Source organism: Syngnathus scovelli, chromosome 14, assembly GCF_024217435.2.
Source record: "Syngnathus scovelli strain Florida chromosome 14, RoL_Ssco_1.2, whole genome shotgun sequence".
NCBI lineage: Eukaryota > Metazoa > Chordata > Actinopteri > Syngnathiformes > Syngnathidae > Syngnathus > Syngnathus scovelli.
In genome coordinates this window covers 9,707,511-9,730,512 of record NC_090860.1, presented here as the reverse complement: position 1 = coordinate 9,730,512, position 23,002 = coordinate 9,707,511, and the positions used below count along the sequence as shown (strand labels likewise).

General features: G+C 42.2%; 2 protein-coding genes across 2 annotated transcripts; one reads left to right on the top strand and one right to left on the bottom strand.

The window, feature by feature from the left end:
* LOC125980379 (gamma-aminobutyric acid receptor subunit rho-1) lies at window positions 1–12,064 on the bottom strand. The gene is made up of 10 exons (XM_049739387.2): window positions 11,565–12,064; window positions 8,669–8,716; window positions 8,208–8,314; window positions 7,137–7,204; window positions 6,835–7,058; window positions 6,288–6,370; window positions 5,960–6,100; window positions 5,388–5,540; window positions 3,740–3,936; window positions 1–2,315 (listed from the first exon to the last, which is right to left on the bottom strand). The coding sequence occupies exons 1-10, from the start codon at window positions 11,672–11,674 to the stop codon at window positions 2,013–2,015; spliced, it is 1,434 nt and encodes a 477-aa protein (XP_049595344.1). The 5' UTR covers window positions 11,675–12,064; the 3' UTR covers window positions 1–2,012.
* A 1,759-nt stretch (window positions 12,065–13,823) lies between these two features.
* On the top strand, window positions 13,824–22,401 carry tonsl (tonsoku-like, DNA repair protein). The gene is made up of 28 exons (XM_049739385.2): window positions 13,824–14,129; window positions 14,244–14,339; window positions 14,718–14,860; window positions 14,952–15,132; window positions 15,221–15,350; window positions 15,425–15,596; window positions 15,684–15,798; window positions 15,972–16,123; window positions 16,235–16,387; window positions 16,452–16,577; window positions 17,044–17,242; window positions 17,315–17,370; window positions 17,445–17,534; window positions 17,692–17,764; window positions 17,843–18,006; window positions 18,090–18,213; window positions 18,283–18,524; window positions 18,679–19,129; window positions 19,203–19,405; window positions 19,485–19,591; window positions 19,659–19,815; window positions 19,883–19,961; window positions 20,086–20,393; window positions 21,013–21,184; window positions 21,260–21,435; window positions 21,574–21,647; window positions 21,799–21,932; window positions 22,011–22,401. Exons 1-28 carry the CDS (start codon window positions 14,105–14,107, stop codon window positions 22,208–22,210), a joined length of 4,302 nt encoding a protein of 1,433 aa, XP_049595342.1. The 5' UTR covers window positions 13,824–14,104; the 3' UTR covers window positions 22,211–22,401.
* The last annotated feature ends 601 nt before the right edge of the window (window positions 22,402–23,002 follow it).

Sequence of the window (23,002 nt, the reverse complement as noted above, 5' to 3'; positions counted from 1 at the left end):
CAGAGGTTCTACAATTTTGCTTTTATTCACCACTGCAATGGAATCCAAATGAAGCAAAAGGAGCTTTTTGCTTAATTTAAAAGGTTTCACAAAAACATGGCATTTACTGTTCAGATATAAAAGCCATTTTATCAAGAGAACTCGAAGCGCCCATTTAACAGTTCTAAGTAAAACCGTCTATTTTCTGAGAAGAAATCTGGAGCTTCATATTCACTGCAGCGTATTCGCTTGATTCTTTTTTCTGCTTTCATGTTTGTTCTCTGCATATCAAGAACAGATATTCAAAAGCTTGTTGGATTCCTTTCCTTCATAAAACTTTATAAAATGTTGAGCAAGCTTCTTCATTTAATGTTTTTTTATTCAGGAACGGTGCCTCTCATCCCACACTTTTGTACTTGAAGGCAATGACATTGATGATTATTCAGTGGCCGAGTCACTCGAGTATGCTTTTCACTTATGAATTCAAACTCGAAGGTCATCGCCTATAAAGCATGAATTGAAATTTATCGTTACGCATGCCAGACCTCCTATGACGATAACGGGAGATTGTTGTCAACCAAATCTCACAGCCGCTATTGGGTAGAAATAACTGCAGCAAATTGAATTGCTTTTAGTCTCCTGGCAGCATCCCTGACCAGTTTTATTTTCATCTTTTTATCAATTTCTGAGGGATCATGTCCAATTTTTGGTAATGTCACCATGGTGGCCTATTTATAGCTGTGCTAGTATCAATAAAGTAGAAATAGTCATTTTAATGATAAGGTACATCAGCCAGTGCTTTTTTTTTTCTTTTGTCTTTTTTTTTTAATTCATAACAAACCATTGTCCAATCACAAAGATGCAATGCGGTAGCTTCACAGCACTGATACGAAAGTCACACAAGGAAACGTACATCGAGTCATATTTCACGTGCTGATTGTCTTGAGGAGGTTTAGAGTTGTGTGACTAATTGGCAAGTGTGAAAATAGAGTTAATGCAGTGTCTTTCAATGGTCTCCTCAGGGGTGGGCAACCTACGGCATGTGGACCAAAATACGTCCCGCAAGACCAGTTGATTGGACCTGCCATGCAATACTAAAGAGAAAATGAAGCAACAAGCAATAATAAACAGGGCCTCACATCTATTTTTCATTGTGAATCCCCCCAAATGATCAATAGAGTTTGATGGCTAGCACATCAGCCTCACAGTTGTGTTTGAGTTTCGGCTCAGGAATTCCTGTGTGTCGTTCCCATGCTTCTTCCAGAAACATGCAGGCAGACGATATTGTCCATAGGTGGGAATGTGAATAGTGGCTTATCCATATACGTGCCACACAATTGACTGACAACCAATCCAGAGGTCCAAAGTCAACTGGGATAGACTTCAGCTCACCCTAATGTATTCATGCACTATAGAAAATGGATGGAATTCAGCAGAAGATAGCTTTTTTTTTTTTTTTTTTTTATGTGGGGATTTGCTCTGTTGCTACAGTAATTTAGCATTGGAGACAGTAACACTCTTTTCTATTATTTCATTCTTGTGGCAGGCTGTCATGCTGAGAATCCCTAAAAGACATCAATTTTCACCAGCATACACACATTTGTGACATGTTGAGGCCCCCAAAAAGGCGAATAAGCAAGAGGCCCTTCACGTCCTAAAAACACCTCCGAGCGACTATGATGAAAATAAAAAGCTCCCAAACAGTTAATACTTATCATATATAGTAAGAAACATATTTGTGCGGTGGTTTCATCCTTCAAGGAGTGAAAAAGTGCTGCCTTCGCCTCTCAAAGCAGGCGGTACATTAAGCGACAGCAAACGTCTTTCTATGCACGCCACGAAAGTCACTGCATGACACACACAGATACACATACGCGCGCACACACACATTTGGAGCGGAACCAGTGCAAGTCACCAGTCTTAAGAGGCTTCTGTTGAGAAGGCGACGGTCCTCGTTCCCGGTAGCGTTTCCACTAAGTCCTTACATATCAGTTCTTTTCAGCTTAGCGCACGTTCCTCCCCGTGCGTACACCTTACGAGTAGATGGACCAGTAGATGATGTTAAAGAGGATGTAAGCTCCGGGAAAGACCACCCGGGAGTATTTGTCTATGGCGTGTGTGTCGATCCATATGTTCACGTAGCCCCTGGAGGCCTTGACCTGGCCTGTGAGCTGTGGATCGTTCAGGGCCACCTGAGCCAGAATTCGATCTTGGCGTCCGCCGTTCTCCGGCATGCCGTAGTTCCCCGTGGTGTTGATGTCCATGGAGCCGTATCCGGTGATCTGGGGGTCGATCATCATGTCGTCCGGGTTCCCGATACCGCAAGTGCAGGGTAGCTAGGAAATGTTTTTGAAAAAAAAGTTTATTAGTTTGTTGATCTCCTAAAAGCTATAAATAACCTCTGATATTTAAGAAATCCTGTTTGTGCTGTAAATCTTTCCCGGTGGTAACGTGGGTGATTTTGGCTCCATATGCCCTCGCATTTGCCAGATGAAATATTATAGAATGGTTGAGCTCCAGGCCTGCATTGATTGGCCATGGCCCCGAGAGAGGCTTACACTGATGCAATGTAGAAAATAGTCAGTGCAAATTAACATCATATATTATTCAGTCTCGCGTGTGACGCCTTACAATTCCCTTCACGATGCTTAGCGGCCGATTTGTTGAATTGGTACTCTTGGCTTTAATTAGTTTTCAAACTGTAGTAAATAATGTAAAGTGGATTATTTTGTAGGGCAGACTCAAACTACTCACTCCCTTAAGAGAATTTCATGATTTCAGTACATAGATAAAAAAAAAAAAAAAGAGGAACAAGCTAGGCAGGCTTCAGCTAGTTTTTAACCGATATGCAACATTATGTTCGTCTATAGTTCATTTGCATGTATAATTGATTAATAGGTCTAAGCTTAAACTGATCCAATATTAAAAATGTCTTTCAAATGAACGTCCACATTAGATTTGCCTGTACTAATTTTAGAGCTGCCTTTTAATATGAAATATCCATCCTTTCCTTTTTTTATGGTGGCCTTCTTCATCAAGGTCACATGTGAGCTTTACCACGAATTAGCACAATGTATTGATTGAGTCAGCCGGAGAAATTCTTACTCCACCACATCATCAAACAGTTTTATTCTATTTTACTTTAATTTAATGATATCCCTCGGCTCATCCTCGTACACTTTTATAACAGTCAACAATTACTTTTAAAACTACCAGCACAGCTAATAAAGGCTTCAATTATTTACCAATGGGAAAATGCACACATTATATTAATCGTTCTTTCCTGTTCCAATTTAGAACTATTTGAAATGTAACGTGGGGTTTAGTTTGTATTTTCACTAGTCACTGAGGCTATTTAAGATGGAAAATATGACTTGGGATTTGACTCCAAATATCTGTTTCATATTTATATATTCTCTTCTTGGTCTCGGTCTTTTGCACCCAGTGGAATAGCAAAACTTCCTCCAGGCAGCGAGAGCATTTATTCATGTGTTTCGCAAATAAAAGCACATTGATTTAAAAGTGAAACAATTTCATCGTTGTTGCCTTAAATAAATCACCCCTCGGCACCACCGTTGTTAGACGAGGCCTCTAAACGCGATGACGGTATAAGTATTTTAATCTTGCTTGGGTAATTTGTTTTCTCAAATGCAATGCAGCCAACAATCGTTGCGGCAGACGATGCGAAAGTGCATTTTTCAACATCATGCAGGTTAAAAGCGCCATTAAAAATTCAAACGGTGAAAAGAGTATTACTTACTCTCTCCCTTAGCTTCCTCTCTTTCCTCTCCTGAACTGTGGAGAGGTAATTAACGGCGGCGTACTCGATCACCGACAGGAAGACAAAGACAAAGCTGACCCATAAGTAAATGTCCACCGCCTTAATGTAGGACACTCTCGGCATCGAGGCGTTGACCCCGGTGATGATGGTGGACATGGTGAGCACAGTGGTGATGCCTACCATGAGAAACACACACACACACACACACAAAAAAATCCCTGTTTCGTTCCAAGACCATGTTAAATCAAACACAAAAATAGAAAACGGTACAGAACGGCATGAAATTATTTGCACGATTGTGCTCCAAAAGCAAGGTCAGACAAGAAGTAAACATGTAGGGCACAGATTGCCTGCAGCTGTCCTCCGTGGTGGGCCTCTGGCTTGAGATTGTCACATTTAGAAATAAACAGGTTTTTATGTGTGACGCTGAAGGAGAAAAAAACACGCATTAAAAAAAAAAAGTGTTTTTTATTCACTACGCACATGAATACTAAGTGTTATCTTCTTTCTCAACTTGATAAATGTACCTGTTTATATTACAAATGGGCTTGATAGTTATTCGATTGTTTGGCTAATTGTGTCTTGAAGCAATTGAGAGAAGACAACTTGGAGGACGTGACTTGGCAACGATCCTGTTGATTGAGTCGCAACTCGTTTGCTGTCTAAAGAAAAACGACACGTCGGGAGCAATGGGAGCTTCCTCCACTACTCCTCTGGGTAGCGTTATTCTGATTAATAAAACGGTGCCATGGCAACAGGAGTCCAGATTATATAAATTGTATTACCTCGTTAAAAATAATAGTGTGTAGTCTATTGTCTAATAACCTATGTAACCCCAGTGGCTTTAATTTAAAAAAATACAGACATTTTTTTTAAAGACTGGACACCTGTGAATGAATGTTTTGGTGCATATTTTTGTTTTCCTATTTGTCAGCGCAGTGCTCAAAATTTGCATAATGCTGCAGTGGGTCACAAAAAAAAAACTTTTGGAATATTAGCTCTACCTTGTTTTTGATGAAGATTTTGGGTCTATTACGCAACAGTTTTTTAATGTCGCTCATTATGGTGGTAATTGGAAAGCTAAGAGTGTTTTAAAGTGGGAGCTTTGGTGTGGAAATTTGACGGCCAGCGTCCTTGAGAGAACATCGATTTAAAACCTGTACAAATATAGCAGAATTAGCTTTTTGTTAGGTCTACAATGTGTTACCTTTCAGGAACTGAGAGTACGATAAGAGATAGTATTGCAATTTTGGAGGACTCTAATAGAACCTAGATGATCAGATTACAGGAGCATATTTGATTTGGTATCTACTGATTGCTATGATACAATTTGATGTACTCCAGTGTGCAAGTCGTGCATTGCTTTCTTCTTTTCATTTCTCCCTGAGTCAGAAAGAGCATCTCGTGCCAATTTGTAAGGGAATTGCAATCTCTAATTGTCATTACAGTTTCTATTACGCCGTTAACGTGTTAATTAAATCTGAATGAGCAGGAAAAAAGTATTTTGTGTGGATCAGGGCTGCTAAGGAGCGCCATAGGCACGTTTTTCTTTCAGTCTTCCCATGTGAACATTATTGCTGTATAATGGGTAGAAAATGATGAGAGACTGAAAGGGGGCGGGGCTTACCTAGGGGTACTCTCGCGGGTACTGCCCTGCGGTCGATCCAGAAGGACACCCAGGATAACATGACCATGAGTGTAGCGGGGAAGTAGGTTTGCAGCAGGAAGAAGAAAATGTGGCGACGCAGGGTGAAGTGGATGTACAAGCGGTTGTACCAGCCTGCGAAGGACAAACCAAACACACACATTTTCACACATAAAATGATGTGTACAAGCAGTTGATAGGACATGAAACCTCCCAAAGGAAAGGTTCATGCTATTTCTGGCAAGGGAAGATAGCACGTAAAATCCTTTTAACACTTCAGAGGCTCTTGTGAGCAGGCAAGTGATGAGCGCCCGGAAAAAAAATGCCGCAGGGCCTTCAAAGCGCCGCACAAGTTGTTCGAAGTCATTTGATTCATTCAATGCCACTGTGAAATTTAAATAGTTGTTTCTTGCACTGTTTTCATCCAGCTGGAATTTGTTTTCTGATATTCTCCCACACTTGGGGATCAGTGTGGGAGAGACTTTGAAAGCCAAACGAGGTGAACTGGAATTCTCATGTGGATGCTTGAACACACAGGAAGGAGATTAGGTAACCTGTGCTGCTGTAGAAAGCCAGCTTGGTGGTGGTGTGAAATTTCTGGATGAGGAACTGGGAAAGGGATATTCGGTCATCCGTGTTGAGGGATTCGTTGCCTTTCTTCCAGTAAAGCATCAGGTCATCGTCCGTGTACGCATCTGTGGAAAGGGGCAGCATCAACCCTGTGTTCATTTAGGTCAATATTTCTTTTGTGCACTTTATCTAGCGGCATCAGATGCTGCAGAACACAAGATGAAAAGGAGTTTGTTTTTTCGTTTTCATGTGGGCATAGCTTTTGGGAGTCTGTTGTCAAGATATGAAAGATGCAATGATGAATCCACTCACAGCTTTCGATCTCCAAAGAGCACGTCTGGGTATCCAGAGGGAAGCGGCTGAGGTCCATGTTGCACATGGCGGTAACCGTGACCCTAAAAGAAAAATATATTCCATATACTGAGCAACATCTTCCCTTTATTCTTGTTTTTTTTTTCTTTTTTAAATGATCAGCCTTCAAAGCCTTCAATGATTCATTCACAAAATGTATTGTAAATCACTCTACATTGTGATGAAATGAACAATATCACATTTGTCTCGTATTGTGATTACAGTGATTACAGAATGACGCATTCAAGGTGCTCTTCCCTTGGAGTAGCAACTTTCAACTTTTATTTATTCGTATGCTGCAGTTTCCATTTCCAATTCAATTTCATCCCCCGCTGTGATTCGGGGGAATAGTTTTTATGTAGTTGACCATCTTTTCACACAAAAAAGTTCATGAATAATTAATCTTTTTTGCGTGTGTAGGAAATTGCAAACATGACAGAGATGGATATTTTTCCTTTTAAATGTAAAATTTCAGGAAAGGAAATTGTTTACCATCCGCTGTGTTTACCTGAGACTGTACAGCACGTTGCCATCAGGATAAACCCTCAGCATGACATTGTCGGTGGTGGTATCATGGATGAAAGAGCGCTTAGAATGCACAAAGAACATATCCGGGACCCAAATTTTCTTCACCAGGCGACTGTCAAAAGTCATGCTCTGGTTGTTGGTGCTTGGAAATGACAATCTCTCGTCCTTCCAGTAGTGACGGAGATAAAGTGTCATGGTGAAGTCCTGGAAAGAAAAAATGTACTCCTCCATATCAAAGTGCTGCCCCCGTGACTTATGCAGTATTTATTTTTTTTTGCTCACCATATCCACTTCAGAGATGGTGTCCAAACTTTCGACTTGAACATCTACTCCAACTGGAATGGGAGGACCTGAAGTAAAAAATGATGGTGACACAGTGATGCTAAGTTTACACAGATGGCTTTTACTTTCATAGTCACTTATCAAAACATATTTAGTGTCAACGTAAATCAGTCTGGCTGTGGGATTCGAGAGTCCATGTGACCTATTTCCGCTTTGAGACTCCACAGCATCATCCTCCGATAAGTGCGCGAACACAATTAGGTCGCAATAATGGATCAAAGTTGACGCAGCGGCAGGATGAAATCCAGCTTGTGCTTGCATTTTTAGAGGATGTGCAGTTGAAGTGTGAAGCAGGGGAAAATATTTGTATTATAATATTCATATTTGAATAAGATGAATACTACTACTGCATGCTGCCAGTAGTTTTTCTTTGAAAGTTGAAATGCTAGAATCCACAAAATATCTAAACAATAGAAAAACAATTGAATAAGTAAACAAATAAATAAATAAATAGAAACATCGATAAATAAATAAATAAATAAACATTTAAATGAATATTTAAATAGATAAATAAATAAATAAATTGTGACTTTTACTGACTATGTTACTTTTTTCTAATTCATGACGCATTTTTTTGGACTGTTGAGACTTACTCCGGAGGAACTTAGTATAAAAAAAGATTTGAGTACATATTCCAGGGTCAGTCTAAACTGAACATTATCTTCTTTGTAAAGGAATAATTTTCCTCCGTGAGAGCTCATTATTGAGGTGACTACTGAGTGTACATTCGCATAAGCTTTTGAATGTTTATCCCACCAATACATTTTAGTCAACAACTCTTAAAATCCCCTTTCTACTCAGCACTAGGAAAGATGAGAGTACAAAGCGCTCAGCCATGGCTGCGATAGCACTACCTCCTTTGATAAACTACTCAAGCTCGGCTTCTAAAAAAAAAAAAATGGCCCGAGTAAGTGACAGCCCAGCACTTATGGCTTCAAGCAAGCCATAAATATCCTTTTTTTATTTGCACTACTCAAAGCTAAAAGTCATTAAACACATCTTTTGGCTGACCTCCAAACGCCGGCCTCATGGTGAAATCGTGGTCGTCTATCCTGAGAAGCTGCTCTGATTTAGTCATCAGAGATTTTGTCAAGTCAGGGCTTCTTTTGTAGATTGGGCTGCGGAAAGAAACATATTTGAAGTAGACATGGGCCATTTGGCTACATTGCTTGGATTTATTGTGAAGGAAATCAATTAATGGGTTCCTTGTTATGCGTTTGCTATTACTTTAGATGGGATGTGATCATCTCTAAATACTCTCAACTACTGTTTTCATTCCAGTGTAATGAGCAAAATAATGTTATGCTATAGTGGATGTCTGCATGGATATGGCAGCTCCATTAACAGTCAATTGAGCGAATAATGATTCCTATTGCTGTGTAATGAAATGCATTTCTAGTGTTTACATTTAGCAAAAACTGAAGCTAAATAAAATGCCTCTTTGCAATACCAAAATAAATAGATTTCCTCACCTTCCGGTTTTGTGACCTGAACCATCCATTCTTGTTTCTCTTCGGGACCTGATCATTGACACAAAAAATAAATATTAGTGTGACAGAAAGTGGATTGGACTTTAGTTTGATTTTGGTGAATTTGACCGATGTCATCATTTTTTTTATTTTATTTTACAAAAACCTGAACAAAAACTTTTTCTATCCACTATACGTACTCAAACAGGCTTACGAGAGCACACATTTCTTTAAGCAGCTCTCGATTACATCACATAGGCTTCAATCCCAGCATCAGTCGCACATGGGCTAAGAGGGCATCATCTCATCATTGCTTCCAAGTTGAGTGAAGTCATGTCTTCTGTGATGATGTCACTCTTCCAGAGGCGTGCCTGCAATACGTTCATGGCTTAACCGGCTTTCATCAGACCACACGCGGCACGAGGGCGAGGGAGAAAAAGATGAGTTTCCAAACCCCTCCAAAATGGATTAATGGAGTAGAGCATGTTGTGACAGACAGACAGAGATAAATCCCTCTGACAAGCACAGACGAACATAAAGACGACGGCACAGAAGCAGATGCAAAGAAAGAAAACGAGATGGGAGGGAGGGAGGGAGGAGGGAAAAGGAAATAAGGGCAAATCATGGGTGCTGGCTACACACATGGCCGATGGGTGCTACTCGTCTGCTTGCATCCAGCAGCTGGTTCCTAATCCTCTTGGCAGAAATGACGCTCCAATCCTCTCTCGGACTGTCATCAGAGCACAGCCGACCGCCTGTCTGCACTCCGCTTTACCTCGCAGCGCACCCAGTTGTAGGCCTACTTAATCAATCTCCAAGAGCCCCCGTGTTTTCAATTTGAATCGCACAAGTGAACGTTAGGGATGATTTCTCCACGAGGAATCTAACAGGAAACACACCCACAATACAGCAGCAGCGTGTTTGTGTGATTTCACACTTCTGGGAGACGACCAGAAATAAGAGATAATTACCACTTTGGCGAGGATTGTGTACCTAAGTCGAAAAACGTGCGCAACTTCAGAACATGCGGCATCTGAAGGAGGAACTTAATTCCGCTTTGGCACCCAGCGATTAGTGTTTTGCATTATTTTCATAGTTTTATATTTGTGTTTTGGAAAGGTTTTGGTTTTTTTTGGGTCAGAAACCAATGTTTTTGTGAAACCATGCATATTCTATTGCTGATTGTTAAATAATGATCTTTAATATGGAAATATACTTAGTCATACTTATTAATTAAAAGGTTCAGCAACAAGTGGAATTATTTTCTTCAAGCATTTACAGATCAGACTTAAATATCTCAAAAACCTGACGTGCTAGAAAAAGAGTCAAGACGTTTTTCAATTAAGCGTAAAAATATGTCTCGAGACACATCAAGCCATCTCTCATTAAAATTGCTTTGACCAGTTTCATGGTTAAAGCAACAATACATTTCAAACAGAAAAAAAAACCCAACGCAAAATAGCTGCCCGAAAGACAAAAGTAAGACTCCGGATTTGAGAAGAAAACGACAAAGACGCTTGCAGGGATTACTGCTTTCAATCACGTTGGCGTCCATGACTGTTCTCCCCGTTCTAGTTGACAACCACCAATCAGCCGTGAGATGATTAGCGACAAAATGGTGCACACTCGCAGCCCAAATGACCTGAGGCGTGTTCGTTCTGGCTGATGATGCTTAGCTGTTTAATGTCTCCACTGAGCTCTAAACATCTGGACAAATGATAGAGAATCTAAAGGCGGCAGGATTATATGATACAGAGCGATGGGCTTTGCTGTCAATAGACTTGTGACTTTTGCAATGGTCTTATTATCCTCAACAGAAAGCAATCACAAGTTCATTGCAGCCACCAGTCAGCCAAGAATGTATTTAAGAAGAGGCTGATCGCAAAAGAGATAAGGTGACTGCTTGTGTCTGCAAATTGGTTTTTTCGTTTTAACCGTCAAAAACAGCCCAATGCTACAGTCATAGCAACTCTTTTAATTCACGAATAGACTACCTTTTATTTTTTTAATGAAGTCATAAATAAATGATGAAACAGAATCCTTTAGCAGTGACTGCTAAAAACAAATGTCTTGAATGTATAATTAAAGTTGCAACAATTCAATTAACGTGTTCAGATGTGGGGAAGCGTTTTCTTTTTTTGGGGGGAGGGGGGGGCACTCTAAAGTAGCCCATTTGTGTTTATATTTAAATTACAATTCCTCTGATGTTTTATTTTTTGTTCTGTTTTCTTTTGAATTATTGTATGATGGACTGAGTGAGCACGGTTTCAGTTTCGCCACCCCTGCTTTGCTTTTGATAGCTACTCTAATTAATTAATCAGGAAGTATTTTCCGTGTATGCCATGCTATTGGCTGGCAACCAATTTAGGATGTAACCTGCCTCTTACCCAAAGTCAGCTGGGATCAACTCCAGCTACCCGGCAACCTTAATTAGGACACGCAGTAAAGAAAATGGACGGATGAGAGGAAGGATTGATTTACTGATTTTGAAGTCACTTTGGGGTAACAATAGATCACATTTGTGACTATTTCCCCCGGCATTTAAAGTCTAAACGCTTGCTAAAGACTTTCAACCATTGGGTTATAACGAGAAGTTTAAATTGTCGTATATCTGGTCAGCCCCGGGTGACAAAATGTTTCGCTCGCCTGCGGCGGTTGTGGGGCAAAACAACTCGTCAGTGGTTCATAAATAGAAGTAGGGATTTAGGTCTCCCTTGCGCTCCAATCTGCTGTATGAAAAAAAAAAGAAACGGGAGGGGCGAGGTAGCACACAGGTGACTCAGGAAACGCCGGCCCACATCCTGTCAATCTAACCTGATGAACTCCTTTTCAAACACACGCAGTATAAAGCGACTGAAGCGACACGCACGCACGCTTTTTTGCATTCCCACGTTTGTACCTGCTTTGTGTAAAGGTCTCCAGCTTGTGACCCCGAGACTGAGCCATCTTTCCGGCAGCGCCTGCCAGGCAGGCGAAGATGAAGAACACAAGCACAGTATCCACCCGCATGGCTCACATTCCCCGGAGAACGGACCTCTCTCTCTTTCTCTCTCTCTCCCGACAGTCAGAACGTGCTCCTCTCTTGGGCTCCAACTACTTCCTCAGGCATTCCCTCAGCCAGCGCCTGAGCTCCAACGTTGAAAGAGAGGGAAAAAAAAAGCAAAGCAAAGCCAAACTGGTTTATTCTACGGCCCGGGTGGAAAACATCCTATGTCCTCCGGTGCTTAATCTCCACAGTGGGAAAAGCAATTTTGACTAAACCCATAAATCCTTGAGCGTCAGATGGTGCAGATTTGATCCCTGCAGCGAGCGGCGGATGTGCCTGCCTCTCTGCTGCACTCACTGATGTGTGCTCTCGACTCGACTTTGCGCCGCCCAGAAGAACCAATTCCCACAATGATGCAGCGTGCTCATTTGTAAGGTCAACGCTTTGGAGATGCAGACTCACAGAGAGGTTGGCATTTTGGAGGGGTGGCCTGAGTTACATGCGAAAGGCTATTTAACTCCTTGTGAGCCTGTCACGACAAAAACCAACCCATTCATCCTTTTTCTATACTATGCCAAAGGACAATTCAGACAACACATGAGATCATACACAGGAACGCTGGAGCCCAGATTGGAACCCCCAACCTCAGAACTGAAGCGGCTGGGTAAACCACTTAATCAGCATGCCAAAAATGTGCTAGAAAATGAACAATGCTGCTGAATGCCATTCATGTTTCTGTCATAATTGGATGTCGGTGTCATTATTTCCATGACACAAAGGTCAAAGCCAAAGCGAAGGCATTTAGGTGAGATAAAGCAGCAGGGAGTCTGAAATAAAAGATGGAAAACGCTGCGGAATGCTAAAACAACAACACCTGTTTAGAACGTTCCACAAGTTAATTGGATATTAAAGGAGCATCCACAAAGGGCTCATTTTGGCTCAGGAACACGACAAAAAAAAACATTGTCATTTAACGGTAACTGCTTCTCTGGGTTCACGATTATCTAAGATGGATGGATGGAAGTAAAATGACAAAGGGTCCTGTGCTCTGACGATTCCACATCTCAAATTGTTTTGGGAAATCATTGATGTTGCGTCAAAGAGGAAAAGAACAATGCGTTTTATCAGCAACACGTTCAATAGATATCATCTATGATGGTGTGGGGGTGTGATAATGTCTTTGGCTTGGGTAAAATATTCTGAGGACGTGCCAGTTTTTCAGATCTGTCATCCACTGAAATTGTCCCATTCGATCACAGTTATGCATCTGGAAAGACTAATTGAAAAGTCTCCCACACTGCCACCACAGATATTATTTATTTCTCTCGTTTGTTTTCTCCCCATACAGACGGTTGGATTAGAAAAACTGATTTTAAATTGGAGTGACTCACTGCAGCAATCCCCTGATGGGACAAGCCGCAGGTCACTTTCTTTTTAAAAATGAGGATTTTTTTTCTCACAATAAACAAATTTTACTTATGCATTCTAATATGGTCTTTTGCATGATCTAAAAGTAGCCTGGCCCATCTGTCCAGTAAAAGAAAGAAACAAAAAAACAAATTTGGCCCTTGAGCCAAAAACAGATTAATTGGTTATTACTGAATGGGTCAAACGAGGGCGCTAATTCTGGCCTTCAATGTTGTTGGTGGACAAATATTTCCTCACCCAAATATTTTTTTTAAATTTATATTCGTAATAAAATGTTATCAGTAAAGGTAATTATTTCAAAAAACATAACATAAAACTTGATCATCACAGTGGTGAAACATGATGTGACAGTTGACTCTTAACTTTGCATCACACACATGAATGTTGTTGTGCCTAAAAAATAGAAATAAAATAAATGTATACGTAAATGTCACTATTGTCGAGGATCATAACAGATTATAACATAACAGTTGTTTTTGGGAGGAAGCGTCATGTGTCATGTGGTCCCCAGGTAGCCAATCAAATTTTATAAATATAATATATGTCTCATTTTTGACTTACAGGCATAAGCTACAACTGTGTTACCTCTAGTTAAGGCACCATTGGGAATGCTTATCACCAAAGAGATTTAGAAATTTTGTTTGAGAAGTTTTTTTTTTAAATAAACACGTCACGGGAGTAAGTTAAAAGAAGTTTGCCTGACAGTCTAAATTTTGGGTAAATTAATGAACTTTCGATTGGTTGGCAGCGCGCTGGCGGGGTTTTGCAAAGTTTCCTAACAGAAAGGCAACAAATAATCAATCGTGTCAAACGGCGATGTTTATTAGCACCAGTACCAGTTTGCGATCAGCCATGTAAACTACCGGCAACGATGTATTTTAATGAAAAATACGCGTAAAAGTGTCTGTTACTCAGTCGCAATTAGTTTTTTTCGAAGCAACACATACAGCTGAGCGCGCTCCACCAAGATCAGTCAGTCATTTGCTAGCAAATTAGTAGCTGGCTTGCCTTGCTTGAACTTCAGGATGAGTTTTTCTCGGGAGAAAAAGTGTAAGTATTCTCTTGATCGATCTGCTGGTTTGCTTTTTCATCACGTCGTGATTGTTGACACCAGTGATTGTTACGTTCTTGATGTTGTCATTGGCGGCGATCGTTGCTGTGCAGTGTTGGAGAAAGCGAAAAGCAAAGCCCAAGACAGCAATAACATAAAAGAAGAGGCTAACATCTGTAATCAGCTTGGAGAGCTGCTTTCAAGAAACGGTAAGTGCACGATTTCTTTTTACCCTGGCTTCACGGATATAAATCACCGCAATATCGAGTGCTAAAGTTACGTCTCAGTTGAATTGTCTCCAAAACATTGCATGCTGGTGATAAAGGTGCTTTATAAATCTAAGTAGTTAATAATTATGATATCAATAAATAATAATCATATCCACCTTTGTATTACGCAAATAGGGTTGTCTTGTAAATCCTATTCATCTGTATAATCTCTGCATGTGCATTCCTTGAGAGGAATTTTATTTTGTACAAATTCATGTATGAAATATTATTGGGACAATTAAGTATACTATATATTTTTAGTAATTTAGTGCTCAATTAGTTATTTTGGTGTGGATTTTGCGGGGTTCTTTCATCCAGGTGACTATGAAGCTGCTATTGAGGAGCACCAGCAGGAGTTGTCTTTGTCTGAAGTGTTAAACGACGTAATTGGACGCGCCGTGGCAAATCGTAAGATCGGAGAGTGCTATGCAGAGCTGGGGAACATCGAGACTGCACTTAAAGTGAGTCCATGTACATTAAATATAAATATTCACTTGCAAATAGAATCTGGAGACCACATTTAAATGTTATGTGCATCGTTGCCTTGTGTAGCATCAGCGCCTTCATCTGGACTTGGCTCGCTCTGTTGGAGATCACACTGAGGAGCAGCGGGCGCTCGCCACGATAGGACGGACTTACCTCTTCTGTTTCGAATCTGATCAATCAAGGAAAAGTCTCAAACAAGCAGAAGATGCTTTCAGAAAGAGCCTCAATATTGTAGATGATCTTCAAGGTGTGAACCTGCTGCTGCTCTCTGCTCCTTTTGTTTACAAAAAAAATAATAACAAAGTAACGTTTACCTGCCCCTGTGTTTTTTTTAGGAACAGTACCAGAGCGAGAGATTCATGAAATGAAGGCTCGTCTTTTTCTCAATCTTGGTTTGGTTTATGACCACCTGGGAGAGCCCGAACGCTGCAGCGAGTTCATCCGACGTAGTGTCTTCATTGCAGAGTAAGAGATGAGAGTCTGTAATCTCAACAGTCAACAATTATCTTTAACTCTCTTCTCCTTTGCTCTTAAAAAAGGAAGAGTGGGCTGCTCGAGGATCTCTATCGGGCAAATTACAACCTGGGCAACATCTTCTTCCGCAACGGCCAGCACTCCAACTCGGTGCGCTGCCTTGAGCAGGCCAAAGAATGTGCCCGAAAGATGAAGGACAAGTTCAGCGAAAGCGAGTGCTTCCACTGCATCGGCAAGGTGACAACTTGAAAAGGGATAATAAAATGGGGGAATTAAAATGAAACAATTAATTTTCTGACTTTTTTTTGTTTTCTTAACACGCAGGTCCAGCTTTCTTTGGGCGATTTTGTAGCTGCAAGACGATCCCTTAAAAAATCCCTCTTGTTGGGTTCACAGCAGCAACAGGACAAACAGGCAATGAAGAAAATGTTTAAATATGGTAAAGGAGCTCACTTGTGTTTTTTTATACACTACATTCAATTTATTGTGTGTAAAAATGTTAAGCCATTATTTGTTTATTGACTGTTCTCAAAATGCTATTAACAATATGCATTGCATTTAACTGTGTTGCTTGACTTGTGACACTTATTTTAAAAAAAATCACTCCCATAGCCGACCGGGGTTTTAAGCTCGAAGAGGAGTTGGGGGAAAATCAAGCCAGAAACCTAAGCTCCCATGAGGCCATAGGGCTGGCGGAACAGCTCGGAGATCTCTACTGCAAGGTCGGCTGCTTTCGCAAAGCCCTGGATGCATATCGAGCTCAGGTGATTTTTCTTTTTTTCTGCATGTTTCAGTTAATTACATTTCAAATGTGATCTATAAATGGACTTTTTAAATGAATGTATCTGAATTTTAAATGAATGCTAATTAATTAGCTTAAAGGAGCTGAGGATTTGGGGAAGCCAGCACGCGAGTTGGCGGTCATCCACGTGTCTCTGGCCGCCACCTTCACTGACCTACGGCGGCACAGCGAGGCCGTGCATCACTACAAGCAGGAGCTGGCGTTACGGCAGGGCAGCCCGGCCGAGGTAATCCGATCGATGGGGGGAAATTTCTCGTTCGCACGTCAACCCTCATCTGTGCGTGTGTCAGGAATGTAGCACTTGGTTAAACATCGCAGCGGCACAGGAGGAGAGTGGCAGTGCCCCTGAGGATCAGGACAGCAGCTATAATGCGGCGTTTCGCTGCGCTCAGATGTGTGGGCAGGCCAGGTTACAGGTTAGTAGGCCTCTGATGGGAGCGTTAATGCGGGAGAATCTCAGAATGTCTGATTAGCTCTGGATCAACTTCCCATTGCTGACCACAAAATGTTAGACACTGAATCGACTGGTTACAGTCAAGTTTTTCACTGAATTAATCCAGGACTATCTTTAAATCAATTGTTGATTAATTGTGTTCTGCCTTTGAATCGATTCTTAACCATCGGTTACTATGCTCATCCTTGTAACATTTTAAAGACAGCCAAGATGTCACAGAAAAAGACATCACACCAACCACTATTCGAACTGCTGTTTCGGATCCGTGTTCCCATGGTAGCAGACAGCCTTTACATCAGGATTGTGCGCCTTTGCAGACATTTCTGAAGACTCTTGCACTGATAGCTGCTTCTGATATTTTGGTAATTGTTTAGCTGCGGGCAGCTTGGAACTCTTTCTAAATGTGCATGTGCATCCCTCCCTTACAGAAGCGTGTTTTGAGGCTATGGTTGGCAGCCCAAAAGCGAAAGAGCTCGGCAGACGCAAATGACACAGAAGCTAAATTGCTGGAGCTATGTGCTTCTAATGGCTGGACCCCAGATGGGAGTGATGGAGAGGAGGATGTCGAGGAGGAAATGGACTACAGTGAACCACTGGATGATAGTGATGTTGCGCTCTCAGACTCAGGTTGGCCTGTTCAGATCCCCCCCCCCCCCAACACTCCTAAATTGGCCTCTAAATGTCTTGTATTGCTTCCAGATGACGACCTGGAGGGATATGACAAGATGGTATCCGGAAGGAGGAAAGCAGGACGGGTGAGAGAGAAGAAGCATTATTTCTCTCCCACAACTTCAGTGATCAATTTCTTCTGCACTGTTTCTTTCTGCAGTGGAACAAGAGGAACGAGAAGGGTGAGACGTCCCTCCATAGGGCATGCATAGACGGCAACTTGAAGCAAGCCCAGTACCTGGTAGAACAGGTGAGTCCAACATAAATAAAACTTTTTCATGAATGCAGTCATAGCATGACGTTAGTTACCATAGCAACAAAACATTGTGAGTCATAATTTATTTTTAGTGTTATTTATTTCGAGTTGAGATACGAACCAAACCGTGAATTTTACAAACCACTATCAGGGCCACCCAGTGAACCCCAGAGATTACTGTGGCTGGACTCCCCTGCACGAGGCCTGCAACCACGGTCACTATGGTAACTCATAAAATTACTCTATATGTTTCTTTGAAAGAATGCCAGCCCACCGTCTCTGCCTCCTTCATTTTCATCCAGACATCGTGGCCGTGCTGCTGGACCACGGCGCCAACATAAACGACCAGGGTGGCAACTTGTGTGAGGGCGTGACACCTCTCCATGACGCCCTGGCCTGTGGCAATTTCCCGGTGGCCAGACTCCTGGTGGAACGAGGGGCCTCCATCAACCTTCGCAACGCTAAAGTGCGTTTGTGTTCTTGTGTACTCGTTGCTGTGTGTGAATATGAGTCACCCAAATAAAACCTTGACCCATTGCTGTCTCTCAGGGTGATACTGCAATGGACACCCTCCGTCATTGGCAGAGGACATACAAAAAGGAGCTAGACCACGAGGCCAAGCAAGAGTGCGCAGCTACAGAGCGACTTCTAAAGAAGGCGATGTCAGGAGGAGGTAATTCATTTTTTTGCACCCAGCCAAAACATTCTCTTAAATCAGATCTCATTTCCTTTCCATCCACAGTGCTCGTCGCTGCTCCCCCTCCCAAACCTTTCGACGCTCTGCAAGACAGCCAGCTGTTTGATGCCGAAAACTCAGAACCACTTTCATCCTCGGAAGGGGGTTGCGCCTCCAGCCAAGACTGGCCCAGCAGCAGCAGCAATCGGTTAGAGGCCAATGCCTATCCAAGCGTCAAGAAACGGCAGCTCGGCAGTTCATCAAAGCGATTCGGTGCCAGAGGGACCGAGGCCGCTCTTCTTTATGGGGTAATCACACTTGGTGTATTGATATAATGATTATCAACACCCACAATTCGTTATCCATCTAGCTTTATTGTGACCGATAATGTGTACATGACAATTGAAAGGAAATTTAAAAAAAAATTGTGAGTGGAATTAAAAAGGGGAAATTTCTTTTCAGAATAAGACCAGCTCTTCAGATGACAGCGACTCTGACAGACCTGTTAGTCCCCTCCATCCCGTCCGCCAAAGACTCTCAGTCCCAGCTCAGTGTCAAAAAGAACCAACTCCAGTTACCACCCCCAGCATGGAAAGTGGACAGGATCCACCTGCTTCCTTTGTCTTTGGCCAGGACGAGTACCAAAGCGCCATTCGAGGACTGGGTAGCGCTAAAACCCTCCTGCAAGGCCGCGCAACACAACCTCACCCCCCCGTCATGCCTGGCCTTTCATCCAGCAGCAAATCTGCTCTGGTTGCAGAGGAGGACTATCTGGCTGATGACTGGCTGGTGGATGATTTGGTAGAAAGTCAGCCCAAAAAGAAAAGGTTTCGACTTGAGCAAAATGGAGCATGGGAGGACAAAACTGTATCTTCATCTGCGAGAGCGCCAAACTCTCAGATGTCCTACAGGAGTGAGAACTCAGGAAATATTTAATCTTTCTATTGTGTCCACAGTTTCTACACGATTAATTTTTATTCTTTCAGGTTCTACACTTGTGCCATGTAGTAATAGGGGCCCCTCTGTGAAAAGAAACAACTCTGTGAAGCCTCAGCAGGTAAAAATGACTCAAATGCCTGGTATGGTTCGTTTGGGCAGACGAGAAGTCAACAGGTCACATAGCCCCACCCTGACAGATGACGAAGCGAGACCTGAGACTCCTCCGCCACCTCATCCAATTCACATGCAGGTCTGAGAAAACGTAATATATTTTCTTGTATTTATTCTTCACAAATGTTGTATTTCAGTGTAAATTTGTCTCCTTTCAGCCTCTGACTCAGAGGCCGGCTGCTTCCTCTCCTACTTCACTGCCTCCGCCAATAAGGATGAGGGTCAGAGTTCAGGACGACATCTTCCTCATCCCAGTTCCGCAAAGGTTAGCCGACAAAACGAAAAGATTTAATCGAGTTTATATTATGAAGTTTATCTGTCATCTACTGCAGCGAGGCCGAATCTTGCACGGTCTCGTGGCTCTGTGACCAGGCAGCACAACGTTACTACCACAAGTGTGGCTTGCTTCCTCGCCTGTCGCTGCAGAAAGAGGGCGCTCTGCTATCCCCGCACGACCTTCTGTTGACTATCCTGCACACCAATGAGGAGGTTTGGAGCGCATTCACTGACATCTTTGTCCTAACAACATGAAGACTGATCAGGAGTGATGTTGCAGGTGTTGGCTGAAGTATTGTCTTGGGATCTCCCCCCTCTACAAGAGCGCTACAAGAAGGCATGTGTCAGCCTGGCAGTGGGTGAGCAACTAAGCATCTTATGAAAAGTTGGCTTTTAATGCACTTATATACTATATTTTTTAATCTCACAAGATTTAAGCAGAAAATTTATGGAAATAAAATACCAACGTGTTTGTCCCTGCAGAGGAAAATAAGCGTGTCAGCCGGCTATGCGAGGTGCAGGATGGGAGCTCCTCTGTGTCGGTGTGCGGACTCGGCTTGGCCGCGTCATCCCTCGCCGCTCTCCTCCGTGCCCTCAAACTGCAGGACAGCCTCATCGAGCTGCGCATGTCAGGCAACCGTCTCGACGATAAGCTCCTCGGCGAGCTGGTCGCCACCGCCGCCACCATGCCTAGGCTCTGTGTGCTGGACATTTCGTCCAATCAGGTCACAGGAGTAGGGCTTGAGAATGCAGCAAAAGCCTTAGAGGCACTCAACCATCCTGCATTTCCAGTAAGTGCTCTGATCCAGATTGTGATGAAGCCCACTTTTTTTTTTTTTTTAAACAAATATACAGTAAATACATAATCTATTCTGTGATGCTGTTTCATAAAAGTATGAAGAGAATTTAACAACTGTGTAACAAAACTAAAATGAAGTAAAGATGCCTGGTGAAGATGCCTGGCAGACAATGAAAATAGAAAAAAAGTCTTAGTGTGATGCTTCCCCCTAGTGGAATATTGCTGCAATAAGAAATTGTGTAGTGGAGTGTAGTATTTGTTATCATATGTTTAATCTAAATCACATACAAATATGTAATTGATATTTAATTAAGTTATTTATTTGTTATGGTTATTTGTTTGTCTCTTCGCCCTCATTTGGGGTGACACCATAAAATTAGAAGAAAAAGAAAACAAGTTAATTTTAGATGCTTTTGTCAACAAGGTAGAGTTTTTTTTGCCGTCCTGCATAATGTTTTGTCTGACATTTGAGGCATATTTTTCCAGAACATTTTTGGGAACTTGACCTACATCCACCCTGAATTTTGCCAAAGATAACATACACACATTTAAATAGCAGTGATTTATAGATGTGACTCTTTCAAAATATTGTTCTTTGTGTTTCCTGTTAGTGTCTGAAGGAGTTGAACCTCAGCCTGAACCCGCTGGGTGACAGTATATCGGAGGCTCTGTCTTCACTGCTGTCCTCCTGCCCGCTCTTGGCTGAGTTGTCTCTGCGCGGCTGTGGCCTGACATCTCGCTTCTTGCAGCAGCATCGCTTGCTGCTCGCCAGCGCTCTAACAGGTGGCAACATTTGTCCTATCAACTGATACACACCAGTCCTCACAGTAAATGACTATATTGATATTGCCCCCATAGCCACAGGCCACCTGAATTCAGTGTGTCTTTCCCACAATGCACTGGGCTCCACCGGATTTGAGCTTGTGCTGAAAACGCTGCCTCTGCACACGCTCACACATTTGGACCTGTCGGCTGTGCGTAGGGGCACCACTGATCACCCAGCGCTGGAGCACCTCACTGTCCTCCTGTCACAGGTACAAGCACTAGCGGGTCATTACATGAAGTAAACCTGCACCCTGAATGGGCCCTATAAATGTCCTGATTTGTTGATCGACTGTATGTATTATAAAGTACGTGATAACGATGTACAATAAAAATGTTTTTGTCCTTAGGAGAACTGTTCACTAACACACCTCAGTCTGGCAGCTAATGGTTTAACCGATAGCAGTGCAGCGACCATGGCCAGGTTTGTCCAATACAGGCAATTGTTTGGGGGGGGGGGGGGGGGGGGGTGATTACTTTTACATGCAACCCAAACAACATTGCAAAGACTGAGTAACTAAAGATGTATGCCCGTCTATGTATTCTTTGTCAAAATTGTCTTGTCGTCTTTTTAGGTGTCTCTCTACATGTCCTAACCTAGTAGAGTTGGACCTGTCAGGAAATCCATCCATCACCTCAGTAGGATTCCACAGCATCCTCAGCGCCCTCCGAGAAGCGCGTCGCCCGTTGACGCTACTAAACCTTCAAGGTATTTTCTTTATGGTTGTAACAAATCAAAGGGTGTCCAGTATGGATACTTTAATTCCATTTGTTGCACCGCCATCAGGTTGCCAGGTGTCAGGACCTTTGGATAGCGAGGATCTGGACACTTTGTCAGAGTTGGTCAAAGACCTGCGTCTTTGCTCTCAAGGCCTCAACAAGCTGGACCGGCAAGCTTTAAAGCAGAGCTGGAACAGTCATCAACCTCGCGGTTATTTTGTAGACCGAAAAGCGGCGTATTTCCTCTCTACTACGACCTCCTCGTGACCTTACAGTAGCAGATATTTAGTGGCATGCAGCAATATTTTATCTCGCAATTCCCATTTTGTGTGACTACTTACATGTTTAACTTATTTATGTGATTGTATTTTTTATATAAATGTTTTGTTTTAGATTTATACTTGTTAAAAAAACAAGGAAAACAATTAAAGAGGCTCAAGTTTGTCATTATAGCAAAACACATTTGTTTAATTATTAATGAATTCACCTCTTGTCCACAAATAGTGCCTTTAGTTTTATACAATTTATAGACGACTAAACAAAAATGTCTCAAAAAGCTGATATTGTAATTTAAAATAATGATTTACTGCGGTGTTGTATGAATGGCAGCCAGTGGATGCACTGATTAATTGTACTCTACCTTTTTACCCATCTAGAGAAAGCTCACGTCACACTGCAATGACCTTCTCTACATGTTTGGAAAGGAATGGTGGAGGTCACTACCAAACAATGTTGCCACATACCCCCCACTATTATATATCTCAGTCTCCATCTCTCAAATGACTGAAACGAAAACAATATCTGTGCCGACTATGCATGCTATTGTAGTACAGTATTTGCAAACCGGATGATTTATATCTTTGATGCTACATTTCTGCGCTCGGGGAATGTTTGCGGCACTCCCCGAGGCGAGGAGTTTACCTCATAAGGTTCACTATACATCAAAGAAAATAATCAGTTATGTGGGCCGCACAAATATGGAGCTCATCTTGGCAACAGGAAGCTCAGGAACCTCAGTGGCTGCTCATCAATGACTCTGCTGCTGAGCATAACCCTAGA